General features: G+C 33.3%; 2 protein-coding genes and 1 pseudogene across 2 annotated transcripts; 2 read left to right on the plus strand and 1 right to left on the minus strand.

Annotated features, from left to right (window-relative positions):
• Positions 1–1,757: 1,757 nt before the first annotated feature.
• Positions 1,758–8,774, plus strand: LOC145567905 (AT-hook motif nuclear-localized protein 8-like). The gene is made up of 5 exons (XM_081627326.1): positions 1,758–2,674; positions 2,781–2,833; positions 4,805–4,936; positions 6,979–7,140; positions 8,058–8,774. The coding sequence occupies exons 1-5, from the start codon at positions 1,978–1,980 to the stop codon at positions 8,334–8,336; spliced, it is 1,323 nt and encodes a 440-aa protein (XP_081483452.1). The 5' UTR covers positions 1,758–1,977; the 3' UTR covers positions 8,337–8,774.
• Positions 8,775–12,114: 3,340 nt separating this feature from the next.
• Positions 12,115–12,540, plus strand: LOC145566970 (uncharacterized). Its single transcript, XM_081626217.1, has one exon. It carries the CDS (start codon positions 12,115–12,117, stop codon positions 12,538–12,540), a length of 426 nt encoding a protein of 141 aa, XP_081482343.1.
• An 8,036-nt stretch (positions 12,541–20,576) lies between these two features.
• Positions 20,577–22,411, minus strand: LOC145569386 (AT-hook motif nuclear-localized protein 23 pseudogene; annotated as a pseudogene).
• Between the last annotated feature and the right edge of the window lie 2,458 nt (positions 22,412–24,869).

Consider the following 24,869-nt stretch of genomic DNA (forward strand, 5'->3'; position numbering starts at 1 on the left):
ACAAAGATTGTGATGGTATCTCACGTCAAAAGTAAAATATAAATTGGTATTACGAAACAATGTAACTACACGTAATTAGTGGTTGAATGATTGAACTTATGGTGTAGATTTTTTACATATGAAGATATTTTACATGTAATATTATTTCATAATATAAGAAATGCATAGTTTTGCTTGGTCGATCTTAGAATGTTCTTCTTCTTCATCTTGTGGAAAGTTAAATTTTATACAAGTTCATATTCTCATCAAGCTTTTTTCATCAGTGACATCGTTTACTTCAATTTCTTAGAACATTCAAATTCCTCCTTTAATCTTTGCCAACCAAATAAATACTTTGCTTTCAAAGGTTGTGTATTGTGTTTGGTTAGACACACTGGAATGAATGTGATACCAAAAAATTTTGATACTAATGTTTGGTTGAACTATATAATGGTTATGGAACCTCATAACCTGATAAGAGTGTCTTACGTAGTTCAAATTACCAAAATAGGTGACTAGAAAGTTGTGAAGTATTACCACAACACTTAAATGAATACAAAGCAATTTAATGAGACTATACTAGAATTGGTTGATGTGACCATTTTGTCAATTATTTATTTATTTATTTATTTATTTTTTGCGCCTTTAAGATTGCACCATTATATAAATTCAAGTAACAAATAATACTTGGTTTAAGGCTCCGTTTACTTCACCTTATTTTGCTGAACTAAAATTATTTTTACTGAATCAAAATTATATTTGCTGAACTTAAATTATTTGTACTAAACTTAAATTAATTTTACTTAACTGAAATTATTTTTGATGAACTGAAATTATTTTTACTAATTTTCTATTATAATTCGTCTTTAAGAAAACTGAATTTTACTGAACTAAAATTAATTTTACTGAACTAAAATTAATTTTACTGAATTGAACTTATTTTTACTGAATTGAAATTATTTTTACTTAATATATTTTTTTAAGGTAAAGTGAACAGGGCCTTATAGTAAAATTGTATCTCATACCTTATCATGGATACCGAGGTGAAGATTCCCTCCACACTCATAAGTCATAACAAGTCATGCTCACTAATTTGAGTTTATTTACCAAGCTAAGTTTGGTCTAGTGATAAGATTGTCAACTTTCAATCGTAAGGTTGGGGATTCAATCTCCACTATAGACACTTTGAGGGTGGGGATCCCTTACCCTCCCCCCTCATAAGACACCTTCTCCTTACCTAATGTAAGTACATTGAATACAACAATGTTTTAAAGAGATACCGATCTTCGTAATTGATTGCGACTAACAGTTATATTAAGTGCAAATATTTAATATTATTCAAGTTTGCTTCATTTATGGGTGTAGATATCCTAAATGCTTGATTTTGTACTAATTGTTTATTGATGACAAGAGGCTATCACATATAATTTACAAATTTTCTTCACTAAAACACATACAATTTACAAATTCAAACAACTTTTATAAGCCAATTCGAGCAAACTAACATACCAACCTATACATCGTACACAATACTCCATACTGTATGACTTATAAATTATACTCATATGTGGTACTCCGTATAAAAAAACTACTCCGTAAAATCAGAAAATTTAAATCAATTAAGTGGGACCAATAAAAAAAAGTAAAAAAAGACGGTGGGAAAGAAATAGGAAAAGAAAAGCAAGCAAAAGAAAAAGATAGAGAGAAACCCAAAAAAAAAAAAAAAAAAAAAAAAAAAAAAAGAATAAAAAGCAACATATAAAACCCTAAAATCCTAAATATCCAAAAACCCTTTTTTTTCACAGATAGCAGTAGCACACTAATAAATTCCAAAATTTCGACTTCCCCTTTTCCCCAAATTCTCCCCCACCCCACCTGAATTTCTTCAATTTCTTCTTCTTTTTTTTCTGGGTAATCTCAGTTATCTTCAAAAACCCACCAAAAACCCGTGATTTTTGCGGCTGTATCTTTGATTGTAGCAAGGTTAATTGTACAAAAATGGAGCCTCGTGGGCCCTCTGCGCCACCATCCCACCACCATCAACACCACCAGCAAGCGGCGCATCAGCAGCAGCACCACCAGCAGCATCACCAGCAGCATCATCAGCACCACCAGCATCACCATCATCAGCCGCCGCCGCAACCACCACCTGGGTTGATGATGCAACACCATCAACAACATCATCATCACCCATCTTCGAATTCTTATCAAAGTCCCAATTCAAACCAACCACCACCTCAAATGATCGCAACCCCAAATTCATCTTCTTCTATGATGCAAAACAGCAGGTTTCCGTTCAATTCACAAGTTGTTACAACTACCCCACCTCCTTCGAAGAACCCTGGTACTAGTCTTGAACCCCTAAATTCACCTTATTCTGGAGATGGGTCTTCTGGGATGAGGCAATCTGGGTTCGGGGTTGATCCGAATTCGTCTGGTTCGCAGAAGAAGAAAAGGGGTAGACCAAGAAAGTACTCCCCTGATGGTGGGGGGAGTAACATTGCTTTGGGATTGGCTCCTACTCCAATGTCTTCTTCTGTTATGGGAAGTGGAGGTGGGGTTGCTGCTGGTGCTGCTGGCGGAGGTGGTGGGGGGCAGGCGGATTCGAGTGGGACTGCTCCGTCCTCGGATAATCCGTCTAAGCGGCATCGTGGCCGGCCCCCCGGGTCTAGTAAGAAGCAATTGGATGCTTTAGGTGCGTTCTTGTTAGTTTTGAGTTTTTGTTGATATAATGTGGTATTGTTAATGTGAGATTTTGATGATTGTCACTTGTTTGATCCTTTGTTTTTGCTTCTGGGCAGGTAACTGTGGGGTTGGTTTTACGCCGCACGTTATCTTGGTGAACTCCGGGGAGGTATGTGTGACACTTGATAAATGGTAATTTGGGTGTGATTATTGAATTGTGATCTGAATTGTTGATTGTTAAATGTGTTGTCAATCATGGTATACTTGCTCTTGTTTTCTATGCATCTTGTGCCCTTTATGATCATATTAAATGCCAATGGCTCACTTAGTTTGAGTTAATTAATGCTATATGGAAATGATAGTGATTTATGTGCACGGAAATGTCACCATATCTAATTATAAATCTGTGTTCTTTCTCATGTATAAAGTATGTACTGAATGTATAAGGCTTAATGGTTGGAATCTTACTTTAGTTTAATTGCTATGTTTGAAGCCTTCCTTAGTCTGCTTCAAATTTCATACATTCAAAGTGTATATTGAAAACATTTTATATACTACTCTTTCAATTCCACAAAAAAATTGCCTATTTCATTTGGGCACATAGATTAAGGAAATGTAGTTTGGTGGGCCATTGAGTGAAGATAGAAAAACTAATAAAAGTATTAGTGTCTTTTTTGTTGGGCCATTGAGTGAAGATATTTTTTATTATTATTCTTTTTTGACGAGAGAGAATGCGGACATTGAAAGAGGGAAAAAAAAAAGAAAGAGAGAAATGCTCATAGTTTTAATTGAGCGGACCTAAACCTGAAAAGGAATTGGGCAATCCTTTGGAAGTTTGGGACTTACTAAAATGGAAATTGGGTGATCCTTCATGGGACAAATGGTTGGAGGTAGAATATTGTTTACTAGTCTTTCCTACCCCACATCATGTCATTGTGTGTTCGAATTGGTTATTTATTGTGTTTGAGGATATGTGATTAAAATGTTTTTGTTTGGGGTTTTTAGCATTGTTTTGTACTTCCTACTTCCTTTGTTTCAAAATATTAGGTGACAAAGCTGTGTAGACTTAAGTTACCTTTCCTTGCCTTAGGTTAGACCTATTTTTAGAGACATTGTGAATTAAGATAATGCTGATATTGATGCTATATGTACTATTTATTTTCTTTTGCATGTTTAATGATGCTATACCAAGTTCCACGTCCTGTAATGATAAATGAATAAGGTGGCTTGGTATTTAGAAAAAATGATAGTATCCAGAAATTTGCCTTCCAAGCAAGTCTTTCCAATGGGCCTTCTTAAAAAATGGTAAAGGTACCATTTATTTTGGGTTATTAGGCTGAAATTATGGGCTGTTTGGTAAATTCTGAAAACTTCTGCATTAGATGTGAATTTGCTAGCTTAAATTATGAGCTCATTAAGATTATGTGTTGATTTCTAATCTGCAGACAATGCTGTATAGTCAAAGATAGCTTCATTGAATGGGTTATTCTTTAGGTGCTCTCTTTTTGCTATGTCTAACTGTCTATCTATAAATTGAGCTTATACTGGCTGGTTGTTCAGTTCTTCCAAATGTCCACATTGTTTAATAGCTTTTGTTCTCTCTCTATATTGGTGTCTCAAATTGGTTGTCCTAAATGCTGACTATCACTCTATGCCAATATGCCATTAATGCATTGCTACTAAAAGGTGTTCCTGTTGAGTCTTTTCCATTTTACTTTATTTTTAGAAGAGCCCATTAGGTAAGCATAATAAAACCAAGACATTAGCTGAATATTGTACTCAATGTACTAATTCTAGTGTACCAGTGACCAGTCTATTTAAATCTGGGATTATGTTCATGGTTTGTTATCTGTAATTTATTCAATTTTGCAAGGACACAAACTTTAATGACTACATGTATTCTTCTGCAACATTCACATGAAAATTTAAGTTGTTTGATGGCATCTTTTAAGCATGTTTGCTCTTTCATAGAAAACAGCTGCTACAGAAGTAATGATGATTTTAGGTTGCTTCACTCTGCGGAAGCCACAGTAACTTATGGATTTGGTTTGTCCAAAATGGACTACTGCATGAACAGAAGCAATGCTTATCTTTGGCACTATATATTTATTGTGCCATTTTTGTTATTTTTCAATCACAGGACATTGCATCCAAGATTGTAGCCTTTTCCAAGCAGGGACCACGTACAGTTTGTGTGCTTTCTGCTAATGGCTCCATTTGCAATGTGAGCCTTCGACAACCTGCAATGTCTGGAGGTGTTGTGAACTATGAGGTGTGCACTGGCCTTTTTTTTTTTTTTTTTTCCTTTTTAAAAATCTTATCTCTTCCATGTTGTAACATATTTCTTCTCATTTTAAGTAGCTGTCATATGGCTCCTATGTGAAACTTTGACCTCTTGTGGTTCTTAACGAATGTGCAAGTTTTTAATTTTGAACTTTGAAGTAAATTATTAGAAAGTGTTGGTATTTTGTAGTATCTTAGACTTTATTAAGCATACCTATTCTGTTCTTGTGGTCTGACTGGAAGATAGAGACTTCATATGCTCAAACATAGTTTGAGTTGACTGTAGATTTTCCCTTCATATCCTTCCCTACAGATAGTCATGAAGAAATTTTGGTTCCTTGATTGAATTTTGTTACATCTTGTTCATATACCTGTGCTGAACTTCTATCTTCTATTGCTGGTGCATTGTTGTGGCATGTTCACGTTGGTCTCGAATGCATTTGAAATATTCTTTTTTGTCTATCATTTTTATGCCAAGGTTTATGCTCCTCATTTAGCAAGTTAGCATTCTTGATACAGAGTAGTTTTCTTATATACGATATATCTTCCCTTTTTCCTCTTCCAGTCTCTCTTGCAGTTTTTCTTTGATTTTGGGGTAATTTATAGAGGAAGACGGCTTTTAATCAAAATTTGTCTCTTTCTTGAGCTTTGCTAGAGTATTCCCTTGGTCAATGTTGAGTGTCTTGTAATCTTGTATTCTCAAGTTCAAGGTTTTTATGTTCTATGGAGGTCTTTTTATGTGTGTGGGATATATTTGAATTCAGGTACAATGTAGAAAGTTTGTTGCAGAGTGGCTCTTGGTTGGCCTTTTGAATTTAAAGAAGTAAAACTTTGGTCTCCTCTCTTTTTTTTTTTGTTTTTTGCTCACTTTGGAAGTTGTATATCTAATACATTGAGATGAACTTTGGTAAAAATTGTAGTAAGGACAAACGTTGACAACTATATAAGGGTCCATTAACTCTTTTTAAAGGATGGAATTTTACAATGAAGCTAGTAAACAGAGATTGAATTGAAATGTCCTATTTTTCTTCTTATCTCTTATGGAACCTTCTTGGAAACCCAAAACATTAATCATGGATTGATTGTGAACTGATATGCAAAGTGAATTAACGTCTTTCTGGTATTTTGCTGCATGGATATATGTTGCTGTACCTTACCTGTCTTACATGCTTGAACCTTTTTTTCTTTTAAGTTAAATGTATTTAGAAGCATTTGTATCTGTACATGATCCATTACGCATATAAAATACCGCTGTGGTCAAGACATTTATTTCTTGTATCCTGAGAGTTTTATGCTTAGTATCTTTCTAGCTTTTACAGATTTTTATGTGTAGGGTTTTTTTTTTTTTTTTTTTAAACTTATACTAAATGGGCTGAAAAGATTAAATTGCTGCAATGAAGAGATTTTTTGACATAATTTCCCTACCATGTAAATCTTGGATGTCCAAACACATTTTTTAGCATTTTAGGTGTCGAGTGATCACTGATCAGTCAGGCACGTGGATATTTTTTCCACTTTCTTCTTCCTCTCCTTGATTCTTAAGGCTTTGATGTTGGTTCTCTTCAGTTTCTGTTTTATTATTCAAATTCATGAATCAACACTAATTTACACTCTTGATTATAATTTTTTGTTAAATTACTCAAATTCATGGTTTAACTTTGATTTATACTCTTGATTACTGCTAACTCATGGTTAGCAGAAATTTACAATTATTTAAGGCATATTGCCCCATTTTACTTAGATTTATTAGTATGTAAAAACTGGTTTTCAGCTCATCATAGACATCCAGACCTGCTTGCAGATCTTCATATTGATTATCTTCTGGGTTCTTGATTTAAATGTCTTTGTATGTTCTTTTGATATTAAGTATTTTGCACTTAATTACACTGTTTAGACTCCTCTCATGGGGAAATTTTTACATGGTTTAGATAGGATTAATATTCTCACACTTTATGCGGGTAAGTTTACTGCTTGTTTTGGGGTGCATTTTCTTTTTCTCTTACTGATGTAGTTGTGATACATGTGTTGCAGGGACGGTTTGAAATTATTTCTCTGTCAGGTTCATTCCTGTTCTCAGAGAATACTGGTGGCCAAGTGCGATCAGGTGGCTTGAGTGTATCTCTTGCTGGCTCAGATGGCCGAGTGTTAGGTGGTAGTGTTGCCGGGATGCTGATGGCTGCCTCTCCTGTTCAGGTATCCGCATTCTTTTATATCTCTGTCATGTTCATTGTTCTTCCTCCCTCTGTTTTTTAAATAAATGCCCAAGTTTGACTGGCGCATATGCCAATGCAGAAGTTTAAACAATAATATCTTTAATTATTAACAAGAATAGATGATTAAAAATTGATATTCAGAAACTATACTCTAAGATGATTCTAACAAGTACTCACATCTGATCTTATATGAAGCACAAACATTGGTACAAGCGTTGTATGCAAAAGTCAAACTGGGGCATTTATTATGAAACGGAGGGTGTACATTCCTGTGTATATTATTCGGCTTTTTGCTTGTGCCTTGTGTGTGAGTTGTACCTTGTGTCTACATGATTATATTCACATTCTTCTTATCATGTGAAGTTTAGTTCAATGCTTGAAGATAATACGAAGTATTAGTTAAACTTATAAACCTAATCTATATTCAAGCACCTTTTGGTTCAAATTTTCCTTTTGTAATTCTGTATTCTTGTAGAGGAATAATGTCTTGATATCTTCTTTTCCATATGTGATTTGCCTCAGTGCAAGAAGTTTGACAATGCCTATAATTATTATTTAACAGTTGCACTCTCTCATAAAGTTGTGGTGACTGCTAAACAGCATATTGTAGGACCAAGTAGTTTGCCTATCTTGCCATGCTAGGTTGCAATAGTATTCCAATTGATATGCTGTGTCAGATATATCCCTTCTTATACTTCTCTTTTCTTTGAGGGGAGTGATTCTTGTAGACGCATCTTCTGTCAGCTCAACTTCAGAAATTTTGTGTTTGTCAACATCCCGCAAGGGTGTGGGGGTGTGTTTAATTTATAGTGATATACCATTTCTTGTGTGTTCGTATGTTGTCAACCATTTGGGGAAATTCATTTTTTTGCATCCTAACTCGAAAGCTGTTGTCAGATAATTGTCGGTAGCTTCATTGCAAATGGGAAAAAGACAAAGTACATGCCCTCAGTTCCTCACGCTAATGTGTTGAACTTTGCTGCACCAGCACTACCGGCTGCTGAAAGTCCACCCTCACAAGAGGTTTCAAGTGATGGATCTGAGGAGAATGGTAGTAATCACATTGACAGGACGATGGGATCCTATGGCAATTCCAATCATCCCATGCATAATATGCAAATGTATACACCTATGGGCTGGGGGCCTAACTCCGGTTCAAAGATGCTTCAAAACTAGAGCGCTGATTGTCTTCTTGGTGTTCCATGGCTGATTTCAGATTCTAACAGGCAGAGTCTAAAGCATATATCCTAGATTAGCTTTTCTTACTGGCTTTAACTCCGTCTTCTTTTATCTGTTAATTATACTTAGGTGATTTCGTGTCTTCTCCCCCTCCCTCCCTTTTTCATTGTAGGTAAATGAAATTATCACCCTGGTGTTAAAGCTGAGTTTTTCACACCCTCTTTGGCATCGTTTGCACATAGTCATCAGTATGAGATCGAATTTATGTTATCCAATCTGATGCCACCATGGGTTCCTGACTCGAAATGTAGAACTTTTGTTAGGAATGATTTTGTGTAACATGGGTTTCAAAGTTGAATTTCATTTGGAGTGTTGGATGTTTTGTGCAAGTGTCATCAAGTCCCAATTGCGATCCCTCAAAGGTCAAGACCTTTACATTATTCTTATTGTTTTTTTTTTTTTTTTTTTTTTTTTTTTTTGGGTGTTATAGACCCACCAAAATCACTTTTGAAATGAAAAGAATTATGTAAAGATCTGCCAAAAAGTTCCATTAGTCTAGATGACAACCATTAAAAATGATGATAATAGTATACAAGTTGCAAAAGATGTCTATTTCATTGTTGAAAACATGTTGGCAAGTTGCCATGTTCTGAATTAGTGAATGGACCGTGGGCTATAATTAGGATTTTTGGGCATACTTGCAAATGAGGGGTGTAGTGGTGTACAGAACTTTGAGCAAATCTTGGTTGACATTCTCTCTCAAATCTACTCATTTTCGATAGTTGTCCATCACCGCAGTGTCGCGTTTTACCCCGAAATGAGGGTGCAACCGCCCGTCGTACACTCGTACCCTGTAGATCACCGTCTAAATTCATCATCACTCTATTTATTCTATCTCCATTTTTGCCTTACACTATGTTCTCATCAGATTATTTTCAGTTCAGTTCAGTTTAGCTCCTAATTTCCTTCTCTCATAAAATACTCAGTTCAGTTCAGCTGTAATAAGTTCAGTTCAGCTCATTTCATTCAATGAGAACAGGCCCTTACTATGTTATTCTTAATCCAAGCATGCCTTTTCTCAAAAAAAAAAAAAAAAAAAAAAAAAGTAAGAGCATGCCTTTAAAGTGAAAAATTACCTTTTAAATTGTCCTTCACTAGCAATTTGAGATTTTAATTAATAGAAAATGATTTTTTTTTTTTTTTTTTTTTTTTTTTTTTTTGAATAGATAGAAAATGATATTAATGATCAAATTTTTACATTGATAATCATTAAAATTTAAAATGCTACTATTGAAAATGAAAAAACAAATTGAGGAGACCATGCAAATCTGATTGTTTTTTCTCCTTTCTGTTGTGAACACTGTCAAATTATTCCTAATTTTAGCTTAGAATCAACGTATATTTATGTACCAAACTGTGAAGTAGAATATAAATATAGAAAGGAACAAGTCAGCTTATTTGTTTGAACATAGAGAAATCATGAAAAGATATACGAAGGTCAAGATGAAGCTTAACTTGAGGTAAATTTAAACTCAAGAACAGATAAATATATATATTTTGACCTTACATAATACCTACTTAATTAACAGATAATTTGATGATAATTGGGGTTCGTTGGTGACCTTGGTCGGCTAAGCTGTCATAACGCGTACAATAACAATATTAGTATTTGTATGTTAGTTGGTGATTTATCAACTACCTTAGCTTTGCTTAGCTTGTTTGTCTCAAGCTAAGTGCCTAAAGTGTGACATTGACATGCATTATCAAGCCAACTCAATTTATGGTTGAGGTGCACCATGATTAATTGACCATTATACGAAGTATGTAACAATCAACTCAACCATATCTATAGCAAGGTGGGAATGTGGGATCGATAGTTCAAAAACGATTTGTCTAACCTGTGTCTAAGAGTTTATAATCTAAAACTGTATAGCGAAGAGGGTTTTTATGAAGATTTAATTTGAGACAGGGTATGGAAAATGCCTTACCACCTAACCTACCAAAATCATCAATGTGGACAATTAGTTAGCTTATACTTTAATTAGGAGTTGTATTATATTTAAGCATGCCAAAAATGCATGTATAAAATACAATAATACTTTATATTGATGAGTAACGTCATACGTATGAGATTGTCTATTCGTGGATAAGGAAACACCTTGATGGACCATGTTTTCTACTAGTATTAATTTTGGAAGGTTTTTCTCCTCTACCCTTTTGGAAGTAGGTTTCTTTCCATTACCTTCTTGAAAATGAACTATGTTAAGTATGTATAAAGCACCTTATTTAACATACCTTTGAATTTGAAACATTTTGGAATTTTTCTAAACCGATAAGGTTGACAACTGTTGATATTTATATGTCTTACAAGATCACGAAAGACAACTTAGCAAATTAAAATCATCTACTCTTATAAACTAGTATTTAAATGACTAGTAGACTATTTTTAAATATTATGTAACGCCTCAATTAGATCCCGTGATGTACCCACTACTACAAATTCTTCAAGAAATCACAGCCTTGGGCCATTATTTAACTTCTCCAAGAGGTTAGTGAAAGTTACCGCTCCTCTTAGAGCTACCGTAGTCTACTCTTAAGAGTTTCTTCATCAATACATACCTGTTTCATAACCAACCAAACGAAAAAAAAAAACAACTAACTTTGGTTGAAAATGCGACGTCTGAAAAGGAATATCATTCATATCATTCATATGGAGTAGTACCTTCCATTATCTAGCAATTTCTACAACGACTCTTTTCTTGGAAGTGACCTAATGTCCTAGTACATGTACCAAACACAAAATTGAAAAACAAATCATTGTATTCCTCGTTTCTTTTAGTTATTCCTACTTACATTTTTTTTTTTTTTGTGTGTGTGTGTGTATATCATATAATACACTTTTTCTAAGCATAGATATTTTTAAATATGTAATTATAAATAGTTTTTTAAATCTATATATCGAGACAAATTAAACATATTTACAACTCTGTATGTATTCATTTAGTTTCAGAAAGTTTTTATTCTAATTACATTACTCATAAAAATTTCAAACAAGAATATTGATAAAGTATATAAACCGATATTGTGCTTCAACCATCAGCTTAAATTTTTGGTTGATTTGGTCTTTTAACATGGTAGCAGAGCCAACATGACACAAATGTCATGTGTTCGAATCTCATCCACCCCTCCTTTTAAATTAGAATATTAAACGTTGGGTATGATAAAGCCTATGCTACATCCACACTTAAGCCCATTGGACTCTCATCTCATGTGAGGGGATGTGACCTTTGTATCACATTGGCTCTAATACCATATATTAAAGGACTAACTCAACTAAAAGATTAATCTTATAGTTAAAGCCCAAGATCGGTTTATATACTCTATGAAATATAAAATAACCGAATAATTTGTAGACACGGTGTTATACAGTTGCATTGCATATCCAAGGTCACACGCGGAACACAGCATCACACATATATTTAGTCATTATACTAACCGTTGGTAGGCCAATTTGTAGCACACTAGCACCTCAATATGTCATTTTCTCTCCCGCGTTTAAATCATTCAATCCAACAAGCAAACTACTTTCACAATGTACATAAATACACCACTTTTGGTCATTTGACTCCTTCATTACCATATACACCACCACTACCTATTCTTCATCATTACTATATATCTGCGTATATTCTCTATCAATGCACGAACCTACATATAGTAGTTATCCTTTAATCTTAAAATTTAGCATCATCTTTCCTTGTCCTCGATCGATATTATGGACTGCTTGGTTATGCCAGTTTCGGTTCTAGTGAGGAGATGCTCCGGGAGGTACTCGAGCTCGAGACTAGGCTACCGGTCCTTGGATGATGATGCTACTCTATCCAATGGTGATTTGGTCACGGTGGTGGTTGGAAGAGAAAGAAGGCAATTCTTGGTGGATCCATTTGTGTTAAAAGAGAGCCCGTTTCGAGTTTTGATCGAGTTGGCTATGCAAGGTCATCATCATAAACATGATCATAAGGATAATAAGAGGGAGTTGAAGAATTATATGGATGGTATTATAACAACAAAAAGGGTGATTTTTGTTGATGTGGATGCTTTATTGTTTGAGCATATGCTTTGGTTGATGTATAATGATTGCTCCTCTTTTTTAAAGCTTAATGTTAAGGAGATTATAGAATTTTATGCTCAAGATTATTAATATATATATGTATGTAGATTAACTATATGGATATACTTGTATGATATATACTTAACTACTTAACTTGGGGTAGGCAGGTTTAATCTCAAGTTTTATTAATCTTGAGAATATTATTGAATCACTTGTGATTAATATTTCTTGTCATAATTGTGTATACCTAGTGATCAAATAAAAACAAGTATTGAGTATTTGGAATTTTAGTATATTTTATTATTTATTTTAAAATTAATCCGATCCCTCCGTTCTTAAAATATTATGATATAAGGATAGTACTAATATAAGTATTAAGCTTCGTCATGTGATAGAATTTAAGTAGTTATTTATTTTCCTTATGGGTTGTCCATTAGACATTTCATACTTACAATTGGTCATTGTTTCATTGATTTAAAAATACATACTTTCACACACTCAAACAAATAGACAATACGTAATAAGAAACTCAGCCGTATAAATAAACATTTCACCTAAAATATACCGAAAAAAATTCCTAAAACCGACCCTTATGCTCATTCACAATGACGGCTTGAAAGCTAAGATTTTGTTTGGCATTATTTTTTGTTTTCAGTTTTCTATTTTTTTTTAAAAAAAAATAAAAAACCAAAAACAGAAAACAAGGAAAAAGGAGTTTCCACTTTTTTGTTGTCAGTTTTCAAAATTATCATGACTTTAACAAGTTTAACTAATTTTTAATTCATTATATGGCATATATCATATTATTTTAAAAAACAGAAAACCACAGCGATGTCAAACGAATCCTAAATTTGTCGTTGTTTGTTTGTAACTAAAGAATAGAAAGAATTGGGATACAAACGCTTAGCTACAAAAAAATTTTAGAATGCACTTTATCAATGTACCAAGTACTATTTGGATACATTCAATTTGATAACAAAAATAAAATCATATTGTTTGGAAAACAATACATAGTTGAGGTAATATTATGTTTATATACGTCCCATAAGAGTTCACCGTTATTTAACCTTTTTTTTTTTTTATTAACTTACACAATATAAAAATATTATTTATTTAAAGAGATAAACATACACGTGTATTTTTGCAATTTAACATGTGTCTACACTCTATCGACAATAAACACATCGACTATAGCGTATAAACTTAGTTTCGTATAAGTAAAATGTAACAATATCCCACGAGATCCATATTAAAAATAACCTGCAAAAGAAGACGAAAATAAACATATAGATATTCCCTTACAAAAATTTCCAATTGTATGTAATATTTACATCCTAAAGCCTTTATGAATTTTCGTCCTAACAAGTAACAATGGCATTTCCATTTTCTGTCATGTGAAAAAAAGTAGGAACTTCCATTAGTGGGCTTTATGTTGGGCTAAGGCCCTATGTATCTCAAACCCTCATGACCTTCATATATTTGGGCTCCTAGTTATATTCTTTTTGAACCTTTATCCAAGACTGCTTTAACTTATATTATATGTATTTTTTTTTTACATGTAATTAAGCCCAAGTCCATTACTGTCTTTGAAACGTAACTAGCATGGATTCGTTACTTTACCATGTGTTGTGATTTGTGAACTTATAATGATCGGATCGGGTCGGGTTAATTTTTAAAGTTGAGTTAAATTGTTATGTTGGGTTGGGTTAAATTATTATGTCCACGCGAGTCCAAATCTTAATCGGGTATTTTTGGGTCGGTTTTGGATCAAATCCGGTCGGGTTGGGTTGGGTTGGGTTGGTGTGATTTTGACACCTCTACTTTCATCTACAGAAAACGCTTATAGCTAGGTTTTTGGGAGTGGTTGTGTTTATTTATGTTGTTAGTTATTACACTTTTTGTGTTAATAGTGTGTAGATTTCATAGATGAAATTGGAGAGTTTTGTGGTTCGACCTTGAACTCTACTTAACTCTAAACTCTGCACAATAGTTATCAGGGTGAGAGACCCTATTTAGGCTCTAGCTGCAACTCTAGTTGCTTCATATGATAGTTTTAACGCATGTTAACTAACTTAGTTGGTCAAGAGCGTGTTAGACAGTAGACACTAATAGCGCGCGTTGTTCGATATAGTAGTGAAGGGTATTACATTCACGTTTCAATGTAAAAAAAAAAAATTAATATAACTAGCTAGCTTTAAAGCAGTGGTTAGTAAAAGCTACGGTGTATTATATTTAGCTTTAATTACTATTTCAACATTTAGTGTACGTTGTGCAAAAACTAACCTAAATAAGTATATATACATCAAATGACTTTGGCAATTGATTAACCTTTAACAGCCAGTATCTCACTATACAAGAGTAAAAGATCTAATAGCTTCAATTCTACAATAAATAGGTTGTCATATTTAGCATGCACAAAAACTAATTTTGCTAATCATGCCTAAACTCGATCTTAATAAATAACAAATGTACAAGCTAAGGCTTATGATCGAATCTTTTTTACATCACTATTAATAATAGCTTTCTGAAGACCAAAATGATTCGATGATCGGTCTACACTCTTAAACTACCATGTCATACTAGGTTGCCACCCAACTCCCCCAATGAATAAGAAAGGCGATTTTAAGGTATATGCCCTAGAAAAGAAGTACCAAAAAAGCTATAAGAATGAAGGAAAGATTGAAGTACAAGTAGAGTTAGCATGTTGTTCTTATTCCTCTCAAATGCAGAGAAAGTTAAGTTCTTTAATTTATGTCTCTCAATTAATTAGAAGCTTCTTCAATACTACTACTCACGCTTTATACTAGCTCATGATCATAATGAATATCGTAAAAAATGTACTAATCATTCTCATCATACCATGATGCCTACTGTTTGATTGACATAACCTGGTTACATCAATTGTACTCTCACCAAGCCTTTTATGAGACATGATAACTAAACTTTTCATTTAATTATATATACTTTGTTATGTTACTAGAAAATGGTGACCATATGTTAGTTTACGTTACTTTAATTTCTCATCTCATTAGCATATTTCTATTTACTATGTATTCATATTTCTATTTCTATTTACTATGCGGGATTTTATTAAAATTTGTTTTAATTTATATTTTTCGTATATTAGTTAACAGATCGATAATATTAATAGTCAAAAGGTATGCATCATGCAAAATGCAAATGAGAAGATCTTAACCGCGAAAAGGGGTTAGGAGAATTAAAAAAATATTGTGATTTGTAACTTTAATTTAGTTCATCAATTGAGGAAGTCCATTAACAAAAAGCAAAAAAAAAAAGTATAAATTAAATTAAAGGGGTCTTAATTACAAGTTGGCTTCATTATTGTTGCCAACATCATCATTTACTGTACACAATGATATTTAGTGTATAATTAAACATGTTTTGCATAAAGTTTAGGTTGGAGGATCGGAGTTGCTAAAATTTCATTAGCTAGCTTATGTAGCTCATGATGAACATGACTCCTCCTTATATTAATTTTATTATTTATATTAGTATAATACATAGTTTTAGATGTTTCTTGGTATAACCATTATATAAGTTTACTTGTTGATAACTTGGATAAACATAACAGCATTATTATTATTATTGTCTAAATAATGTGTGTAAACATGCATATAATAGATGTCTTAATCTAATATTGTAAGAACACAACACTTAGTCAACATATTCTCTATTCCAAGTTTGCCTTTCATTATTCGTTGTTTCTTTGCTTTATCATATTTGAAGTTGGTAAGCTAATATCTTAATGTCCTAACTACCTTTTCTTAATTCCACTTTACCTTCCAATAATCATTTTACATCTCTCTCTCTCTCTCTCATCATCATTTTACATTATTTCACTAATAAGTTATATTTAGCTTTAACAACCAAATAAAATTTAAGAAAATTGAATCACTAGGTCAACAGATTTTATATAATTATAGTATGGTCCATTTATTAAGATATTCATGTATCATTTTATTAAAAATAAATTAGTGGAACAAATTTATATAGATGTAACGGGTAATGGTCATGAAATCTATAACAACATTAGCTTATTATTTTCGTGAAAGTCCCAAGTAAATTACCACTTTGTATTATGATTTGGTGCAAAAGCAAGGAAATAAAGAGCCCAAATTCACCAAAGCAAATCTCAACAAACTTTCAAATAATTAAATGTATTGGTTTTGGCTACTATATATAGATGCCTAAATCCTCTATGAATTCTATTTTAAGAACTTAAAGATAGCAAACCTATTTTTGAAAACACTTGTGCACGGCGCCACGGCTTATATGGTAAGTAGTAGTATATCGGAATTGTGTTTACACATCAAAGTTTGAAATAACTCATTACCATGCTTTACTTCCGTGCAATACTATCAAGGTATCAATCAAACAGCCATTCAATTAAAATTATTATCATCTCACTCTTTTAGCCTAGTTATATTCTTAAGATTTTAATTAAGTTTTAATTTGTTCTTTTTCCTCTAATGAAGCAAAGCCATCATCACTTTAATCCAAATTTTGAAAGAAACCTAATCCTTCTGAAAGAGTGAAAGTGTACAAATGTGGTCAATTGATTGAATCTTTAAACCAAAATCTATTATATAATATACATTACAATGATATTATAACTAAGTAATTAGATCTTGTCTTCTAATTTGAAACCTACAATATCTATAGGTCTAGATATCGCCCCTCCTTTCTCCTTGCATTGCTTGTGATGAATATTATGCTTCCTGTGTTTACTTTTGCATGTACTAAAACATACTTAGGGAGTTATTAGGGAGCTCATTAACTTATTATAAGTTTTTTCAAATGACATTTCTAAGAGGAATTTGCTAAACTTTGTGAATACTCAGCTTAATTCTCATTAATCATGGAAAAACAATATATAGAGTACGAACTACATAATTTGATAAACTTTGAGAATGCTCCGATCCGATACCATGCTAAACTTTGTGAATACTCGGCTTAATTCTCATAAATCACGGAAAAACAATATATAGAGTACAAACTATTCCTAGAGTTACCTTATCTTTGGTAACCTAGAATTAGGAAACAGTCAAAAGATAAACATATTTACCATAAACAAACTCTATCAAACATACTCTAATATCTCGGAAAATATATCCGCAATAGAAGTCGAAACGCACATTTATATGCTTTTGATATCTTCTTATCGACGGTTTGAAACAAAAGATTGGATTCGAACAAGAGAACAATTTGTAGTTGGTAGGGAGAAAATTAAAATTATAAAACTTCAATATCCACACCTGAGAAATTTGCAGCTTGACCGTACCATAAAGCATAATAAATTATTAAGACTGCCTAATTAAGAGGGTGAGATAATATATGCATGTCTTTTCACAAGATTTAATCTAATATGATCATCTGTTAAATCACATGAGCTTAGCAAAGCTTTTTTTTTTTTTTTTGTTTGTTTGACAGTAGAAAAGTATTTCTTGAGGCTATTATAAATGCAAAGATCTTAATATCAACGATGTTTTACTCTTGTTAGGAAGAAGTTGTTTATTTATATATTGTACTTTATTGAGAAGAATTTTAAAAGATCCAACATAAATATAATTTTCCTTCAAAAGAGGGGTGGTGAATAGTGTAAAAGTCAAAGTAAGTCAAGTAAAAAATAACGAAGGAAATATATGTTATACTTCGTAGTTTGTGAAACTTCATTTGTACTTATTGAATATTTATTTATATGTTAGCTAGGGAAAAAACATTGAGCACGCACAACATATATATTGCCTTATCTTAGTCAAGATCATTGGCATGTTAATCACATAGTTTGATATACGTTGATTTAGTTCAAGATACGTACTTCTATAATACATAATCAAACTCGCTCTCCCCATCCAAAATTAATTGTTGTGTTGATATTAGTCTAGCTAAACAAAGGTACACAGTATATGGATGCATTTGATGATATAATACATCGTACATGATTCCAACATATATAAATGACAAAAATACACAATCACATCACATCTATTCAAAAGATTGCTCCATTATATATTGTCCCTAGCTTTGAGTTATATATCCCTTGCATTGCTTACCCTAGCATTGAACTCTAACCTACTTTAATTCAGTGGACTTTGATATCATACATAAAAACATATATTTCATCAAAGAAATCTTATGGAATCTTAATTTGTATGATTGATCATACGTAAGATCACAAATTTCTATTAAAAAACCACATTAAGGTTATGGATAACGTTAATTCATCCATGACATACATCATACTTCCATATTCACTACATATAATCAGAACATTACAATCGACCTTATTACAACAATATATTTAATAAATAAATTAGGTCATTTCACAATCAATGTAACCAAACAAAAGGTAAAGTTCATCCATAAATAATTATAGTTAAGGTGTTAAATGTCAATTATTTGTAACCATAAGCAAAAGCTTTCTTAATATATTGAGCTAAATTAATGGTTTGCTTTGGAAGTTTACTCTTGGCTAATTGACTCGATTTCATCGATCGGAGATACCGGAGAGACATGTTGTTTATTCGTTTCGGCCATACATTGGCTGGATTAGTTGATGAACAAGATAATTAATAAATAATTAACTGACAATTAGCATGGATGTGGAGCTAAGGGCAAAGGAGCTAGTTAATAAACAACTCCCTCAATCCCTCATGTTAGCGCATCCGACGGCAACTTGGATATAAATATGTAATTAAATTCGTGAAACCATTGTTTTAAATTAGTCTTTTGAATCAATGGATGGAAACACCAAAAAAAATATAGGGCAAAGATTGAAATTATTTTATAGGGAAGACATATTAAGCATTAGCTACTTCTTAATAATTAAGTATGAAATTTATAAGTACTAGTATTATACAATATGACACTTTATTATCAAATGGTGCTGCCATTTAAAAACAAAAAGGTGGAATTAGAAGAAAATTAAAATAAGATAATTCTTTTTAAAAAAAAAATAAGATCATATTAATATATATTTATAGAACTTCCCTATAAAATAGTATCAAAATAGTAAGCTGAAAGATCAGATAATGTTCTACTGTAGTAATCTATATATAATTAAGCATCCATGTAAACATAAATTATATTGATTGTACTAAATCTAATTCATTATAACAAAAAATATTTTATATTTCAAGTATATATCCAGAACCTGTAAAGCAGCTAGATTGAAAACACTTGAAGTAGTTAATTAATTCACGAAAATCACAGAAAACTTCAAATTAAAGTACCTTACATCTATAAAATAGATCCAATATAATTAAGTCAACACATAACGATAATGTAGTTAAATGTTGGTTAGCTTTGTAAAATATACAAATTATTACGCAGTAATGGATAATCACGAATTTTCAACCCATATTATTGAAATTTTCAATCATATAAAGATGATCTATTATTTAAGGACAGAGCGAGTACAATTTTATTTATGGGTGTATATGAGTCCAAAGAATTATATAAACCACATGCTTCAAAAATCAAAACATAACTATAAAAAGCCCTAAATTTTTTGCTAGAAAGAGTAAACAAAAATAAATTTTTTCTCCTATGTCTTCCCCTTAAAATAGAAGTATAATTTTATTACTTTGCCTAGAAAATGGCAATTATAAATAGAAAAATAAAAATAAAAATGGGATAAAAAAAAAGAGGGGCAGAAGTTCTAGAAGAATTGACAGTTCCCAAATTGTAGAAAAAACAGGAGAAAAATTAAGTAGCAGAAAATAATTCTTAACAATTTTAGTGAAAACTTGTGAATGTTTATGTTTTTGGTAGGACAAGAAGAATCCTTCTTACTGAGAAGTAAACCCAATTTTGTTTTCCCATTGTTTTTAGAACTCTCTACTATAGTATTTATTACTTCTCCCTGAAAACAATGCAAATATTTTAAAAAAAATATATAAAATAAAATTAAAGTTGATGCACATGATGTATGTTTGTAAATTGTAATGATTTCATTTCCCAAATATTCATCATATAGTAGTATATAATATGATGGAACATGTTCTTAAACTATACAAGATTTCATTAAAAACTATATACTATGATTACATAATGAAGTTATATATGTATATATATGGGTTAGTTAACAATAGGAACAGGGATTATATATTTTGTTATGGATGATTGTGGATTGGTAAAGACTAATTAATTAGCTAAAAAATAATCTTAAGAAAAACATGTATGTATGAATATTAATTATCGAAATTAAGATTCATCTACAACTGTGTCAACAATCCTCACACATCAATTTCTTTTTAATTCTCACTGAAATAATAATAATTAAGATAGACATAAACAAACAAGCTGATTCCTTCATCAAACATACAAGAAAAATGGAGCTTAAGAAAGAGAGACACTATTTCCAGAATTTCCAAAATACAAAGAAAAAAAAAAAGGGAAGTTACTTCCAAGAAAAAAAAGTACAAAGAGTTACATGATAGTACCATGGATTATTATTATTGTTGGCTGACCTGCTGATGGATCCTTCAAATGTCGCCGTTGCGAAGGCGAGAATTTACAGCCGTTTGATCATCATTCATCATCGTCGTTGTTGTTGTTGTCATCAACATCAAATAGCTGGGAATGGATGGAGTTTGAGTTGAGGTACTCTAGCTAATTAATTCAACTTTCTAAACTAAAAAGAAAAAAGGTGAAAAAAAAAAAAAAACACAAGCTGCTTCTGCTGTTGATGTTGCTGTTTTCAGTTTGATTAATTTGTAGTATTATCCAAATGGAGGTCTACCAGCTGAATTGTTATTAGCAGCTGCCCATCCATCAACCGGCAACTGGCAGTTTTGCATATTCAGAGGCAAATTTAAGAAAGGTAACCCTGAAGATGGGTCTGGGAACTGGGCCCCGTTTCCACCGGCTGGTCCGGTTTGCATCTGGAGGGCCCCACCTCCACCACCTGCTGCTGCTGTCGCTGACTCTTCCTCTTCCAACGGCAGCCGCTCGTAAGCGACGTTGGTGAAAGAGGCGGCAATGACGATAACGGGACCTGCAGCTACGAGCTCACCAACTACGTTCCCCCCAACCACCTGCCCCTGACCACCAGCCAAGAATATGGTTAGGCTGGTGGCTCCAGGTGGGGCAGGTGGTGGTAAGAACGAGCCGGAGAGGGAAAGGATCTCGAACCGACCGTGTAGTGTAACAACAGCTGAAGCACTAGTCCCGCCTCCTCCCCCAGGTTGGCGGAGACTAACATTTGTAACTGTCCCAGTTCCGCTGAGGACACAGATCCCGCGTTGTCTCCTACGAGCGTAGGAGGCAACGCAGTCGAATATATCACAACCACTAGCTACCTCCAGGATATGAGCTCGGAGAGTGTTAGCACTCTCCCGAGTTATTATTACTGGAGGTTTAGGTTTATTCTTCGACCCGGGGGGTCTACCCCTGGGTCGACGACCTACCACGTCTCCAGGGCCAGATTGCCCTGAGCCTCCCCCGGAAACGTTGACTAGGTCTAACCCATGATGGTCGTGGTCATCATGATCAATATTGTTGTTGTTGTTGTTGTTATCGTCGTCTTCAGACGGGTCCGACCTCTGCTGTAAGTGGAGGTCGGGCCGGTGATGACCTTGATGATGAAGTTGATGAACATAACGATTCGCTGTGCCTAAATCTAAGCCAGCCATTCCAACAACAGCATTCAATAACACACACACAATAACTTAATTGTACTAGGACTTGAATTTATTTTAATAAATTAAAGTAAACTTAACTTATAAAAAAAATTATAATAGCCTAGACAAGAGGATAGATGGAAGAAGAACAGTTCTATTTTTTAAAAAAATAAAATGTTTGTTTTTGTGGGTTGGGGATTATTTTTAAGATTGAAGAATATTTTATGAAGAAAGGAAAAGGAGAGCTCCAGAAGTCGAAGTTTATATAAAAAGAAAAATAAAAACAAAGAAAATTAAAATAGAGGAGATATTAGAGGAGGGGGTTAAGAGTACAGAGAAAGGAAAGGAAAGGAAGAAGCTAAGCTGGAAAAGAGGAGAGAGAAAGTTATTTTAGAGAGAGAAAGATAGAGACGCAGTCACCATCCCCCTCTAAAAGTTTAAATATACATCAAATTACAAATTAAAGCCTTCTGTTTTATTAAAAGAATTATTATATTATTTTGTTTCTTTTAATTTCTTTTGTGACTTTAATTTTATCATTATTTTATGGTTTAATGTTCTTACCAATGGATCAACGCGTGTTAGAAGCGCGTAGTCTTTCTTCAACTATGAATTTCTATTTGGGTCTTATAGTTTTATTTTTTTTTTGAAGTTTGTATTTTTAATTCATTATTTTGGGTCTTCAAGTAGTTGTTTTCATATACAAGTAAAAAAAATGAAAACTATAAAGAAAATTTTCTTTATAAGTAAATGAAAATAGTTATTTTAATAATAACGGATTATAAAGAAATTGTATCGGTGGTACTTTGTAGTTTATCTAATATATTTGTAATCACGTTGTGTGTTTGTGATGAGCTACTCGTATTAAAAACTTCATTTTATCGTAAGCTTATGTACCTAAAAAGAATAATACATTTCATCCAATAATCTAGATAAGCTAAGTGGAATTATATATCTAACTCCTTTTGGGTTAGGGGTTTGGTGCCCTAATGAATCATGACTTGATCAAGTTTTCACTTTGTTACTTGGTAATGTAAAGTATTAATCTTGGTATCTAGAACTTGAGCTTTCTACCCTTGGTTAGTTGGTTGCTTGATGTTATCCTTTTATGTGTTGGGTACTTGGGTTATATCGAGAGAGGTTCCAATGGAGATCTAGGAATTTGCTAAGCCATGTCAATGTTGTTAGGGCCTGTTCACTTCAACTTAATTTCAATTCAGGTTAGTTCAGTTCAGTTCAATTATTTTAACTCCAATCAATTTAGTTTAGTTCAGTTCCAATCAGTTCAATTCAACTTCAATTAGTTCAGTTTAGTTCAGTAAATTTGAACATACCTTGAAGGTATGACTAGGCTTGAGTTCTCACTATTTGTGATGTATGAAGTGCAATCAAGGAAAATTTGAGCTTAAGATTTAATTTGATAAGAATAAGATCTTGAAAGGTAGCCATCAATGGAAATTGGGGCTGGCTAATAAGGCTAGACACTTTGGCTATGCTAGACAATGCTAACTGAAATAAGATTGAGAGTGATAAGTTAATCAAAACGAAAAAGTTAGTAGCTGAAACTAATAAGGTAGTTGATTAACTCTAGTGTTTGCTAAAGTTTATTGTTTAAGGATTGGTATATAATATTCATGATCATGTAGTTCGTCTATCAATAATTGAAAAACCTTAGCTTTGACTCATAGGAGAATGTGGAACTGTGGAAGTATGAGGCTACTTGCTATGCCTTATTACTTATTTAGGGGCCGTTTGGTTAGGGTTAATTATCAAAGGGAAAGGGAATGAATTGGTATCATTCCCTTTGTTCTTGTTTGTTTGTCCATTTTTGTCATTCCCTTTCACCGTTTTTATTTTTGAGTTTACCCATTTTTATTCCAAATTGATTCCCTATCCCCCCTAGCCTTTTGCATTCCCTTTCCTTACCCACCACTTCACCACTAGCCACCACCTTCACCACTTCACCACTAGCCACCACCTTCACCACTTACCTCCACCACCCAGCCGCCCACCGCTGCTACTCCCTGGCCCGCTGCCGCCTACCGACGCCCCTCCCTGACCCACCGATGCCCCTCACCGGCCTACCGACGCCCCCGATAAACCCCCATCTCCCCCGAAAATATTCCCTCACCACACAACCACCCTCTCTTTCTCACTTTTCCAGTCACCCCATAGCCGAGCCACCCTACCACGCCCTTCTCCGCCCCTCCCCCACCTCCCGGCTTTAGAATTTCAAGAAGGAAGTTGATAATCGGCAGAAGAATCTGGAGATTGAAGGAAGGTTAGGGTTTAGGAGCAAAGAAAGGCTGTGGAGGAGTGAGATAGGGTCGACAAGGGGGTGGTGGGGTGGCTGGAAAAGTGAAAGAAGGGAAGGTGTTGTGTTTGTATTGGTGGTGGTGGTGGGGTGGTGGTGTGGTGTTTAGAATGGTGGTTGAATTCTCTTTGTTTTTTTGTAAACAAACAACATAGCAAATGGAATGGTTTTTCATTCCATTCTCTTTCATTCCATTCCGTTTATCTTGTATGAACCAAACGACCCCTTAGTTACTTAATTAAGTTAAGCCCAATTCAAGCTAAACCTCACTTTGTGTACTACTCATATACGAAGTATAACTTTTGAAAAACCTAATAAGTCATTAACATCATTTGTGTAAAACCAAAATACGGAGTACTATTTTGTATAAGCTAAGCGAATAGTTCAATGTATAACTATCTCTAAACAACGAAGTGATTTTAATGTTGCTCAAACTCATGCAAGATTATGTTAGTGGCAAT

The sequence above is a fragment of the Chenopodium album genome, chromosome 11, assembly GCF_948465745.1.
Source record: "Chenopodium album chromosome 11, dcCheAlbu1.1, whole genome shotgun sequence".
Classification (NCBI taxonomy): domain Eukaryota; kingdom Viridiplantae; phylum Streptophyta; class Magnoliopsida; order Caryophyllales; family Amaranthaceae; genus Chenopodium; species Chenopodium album.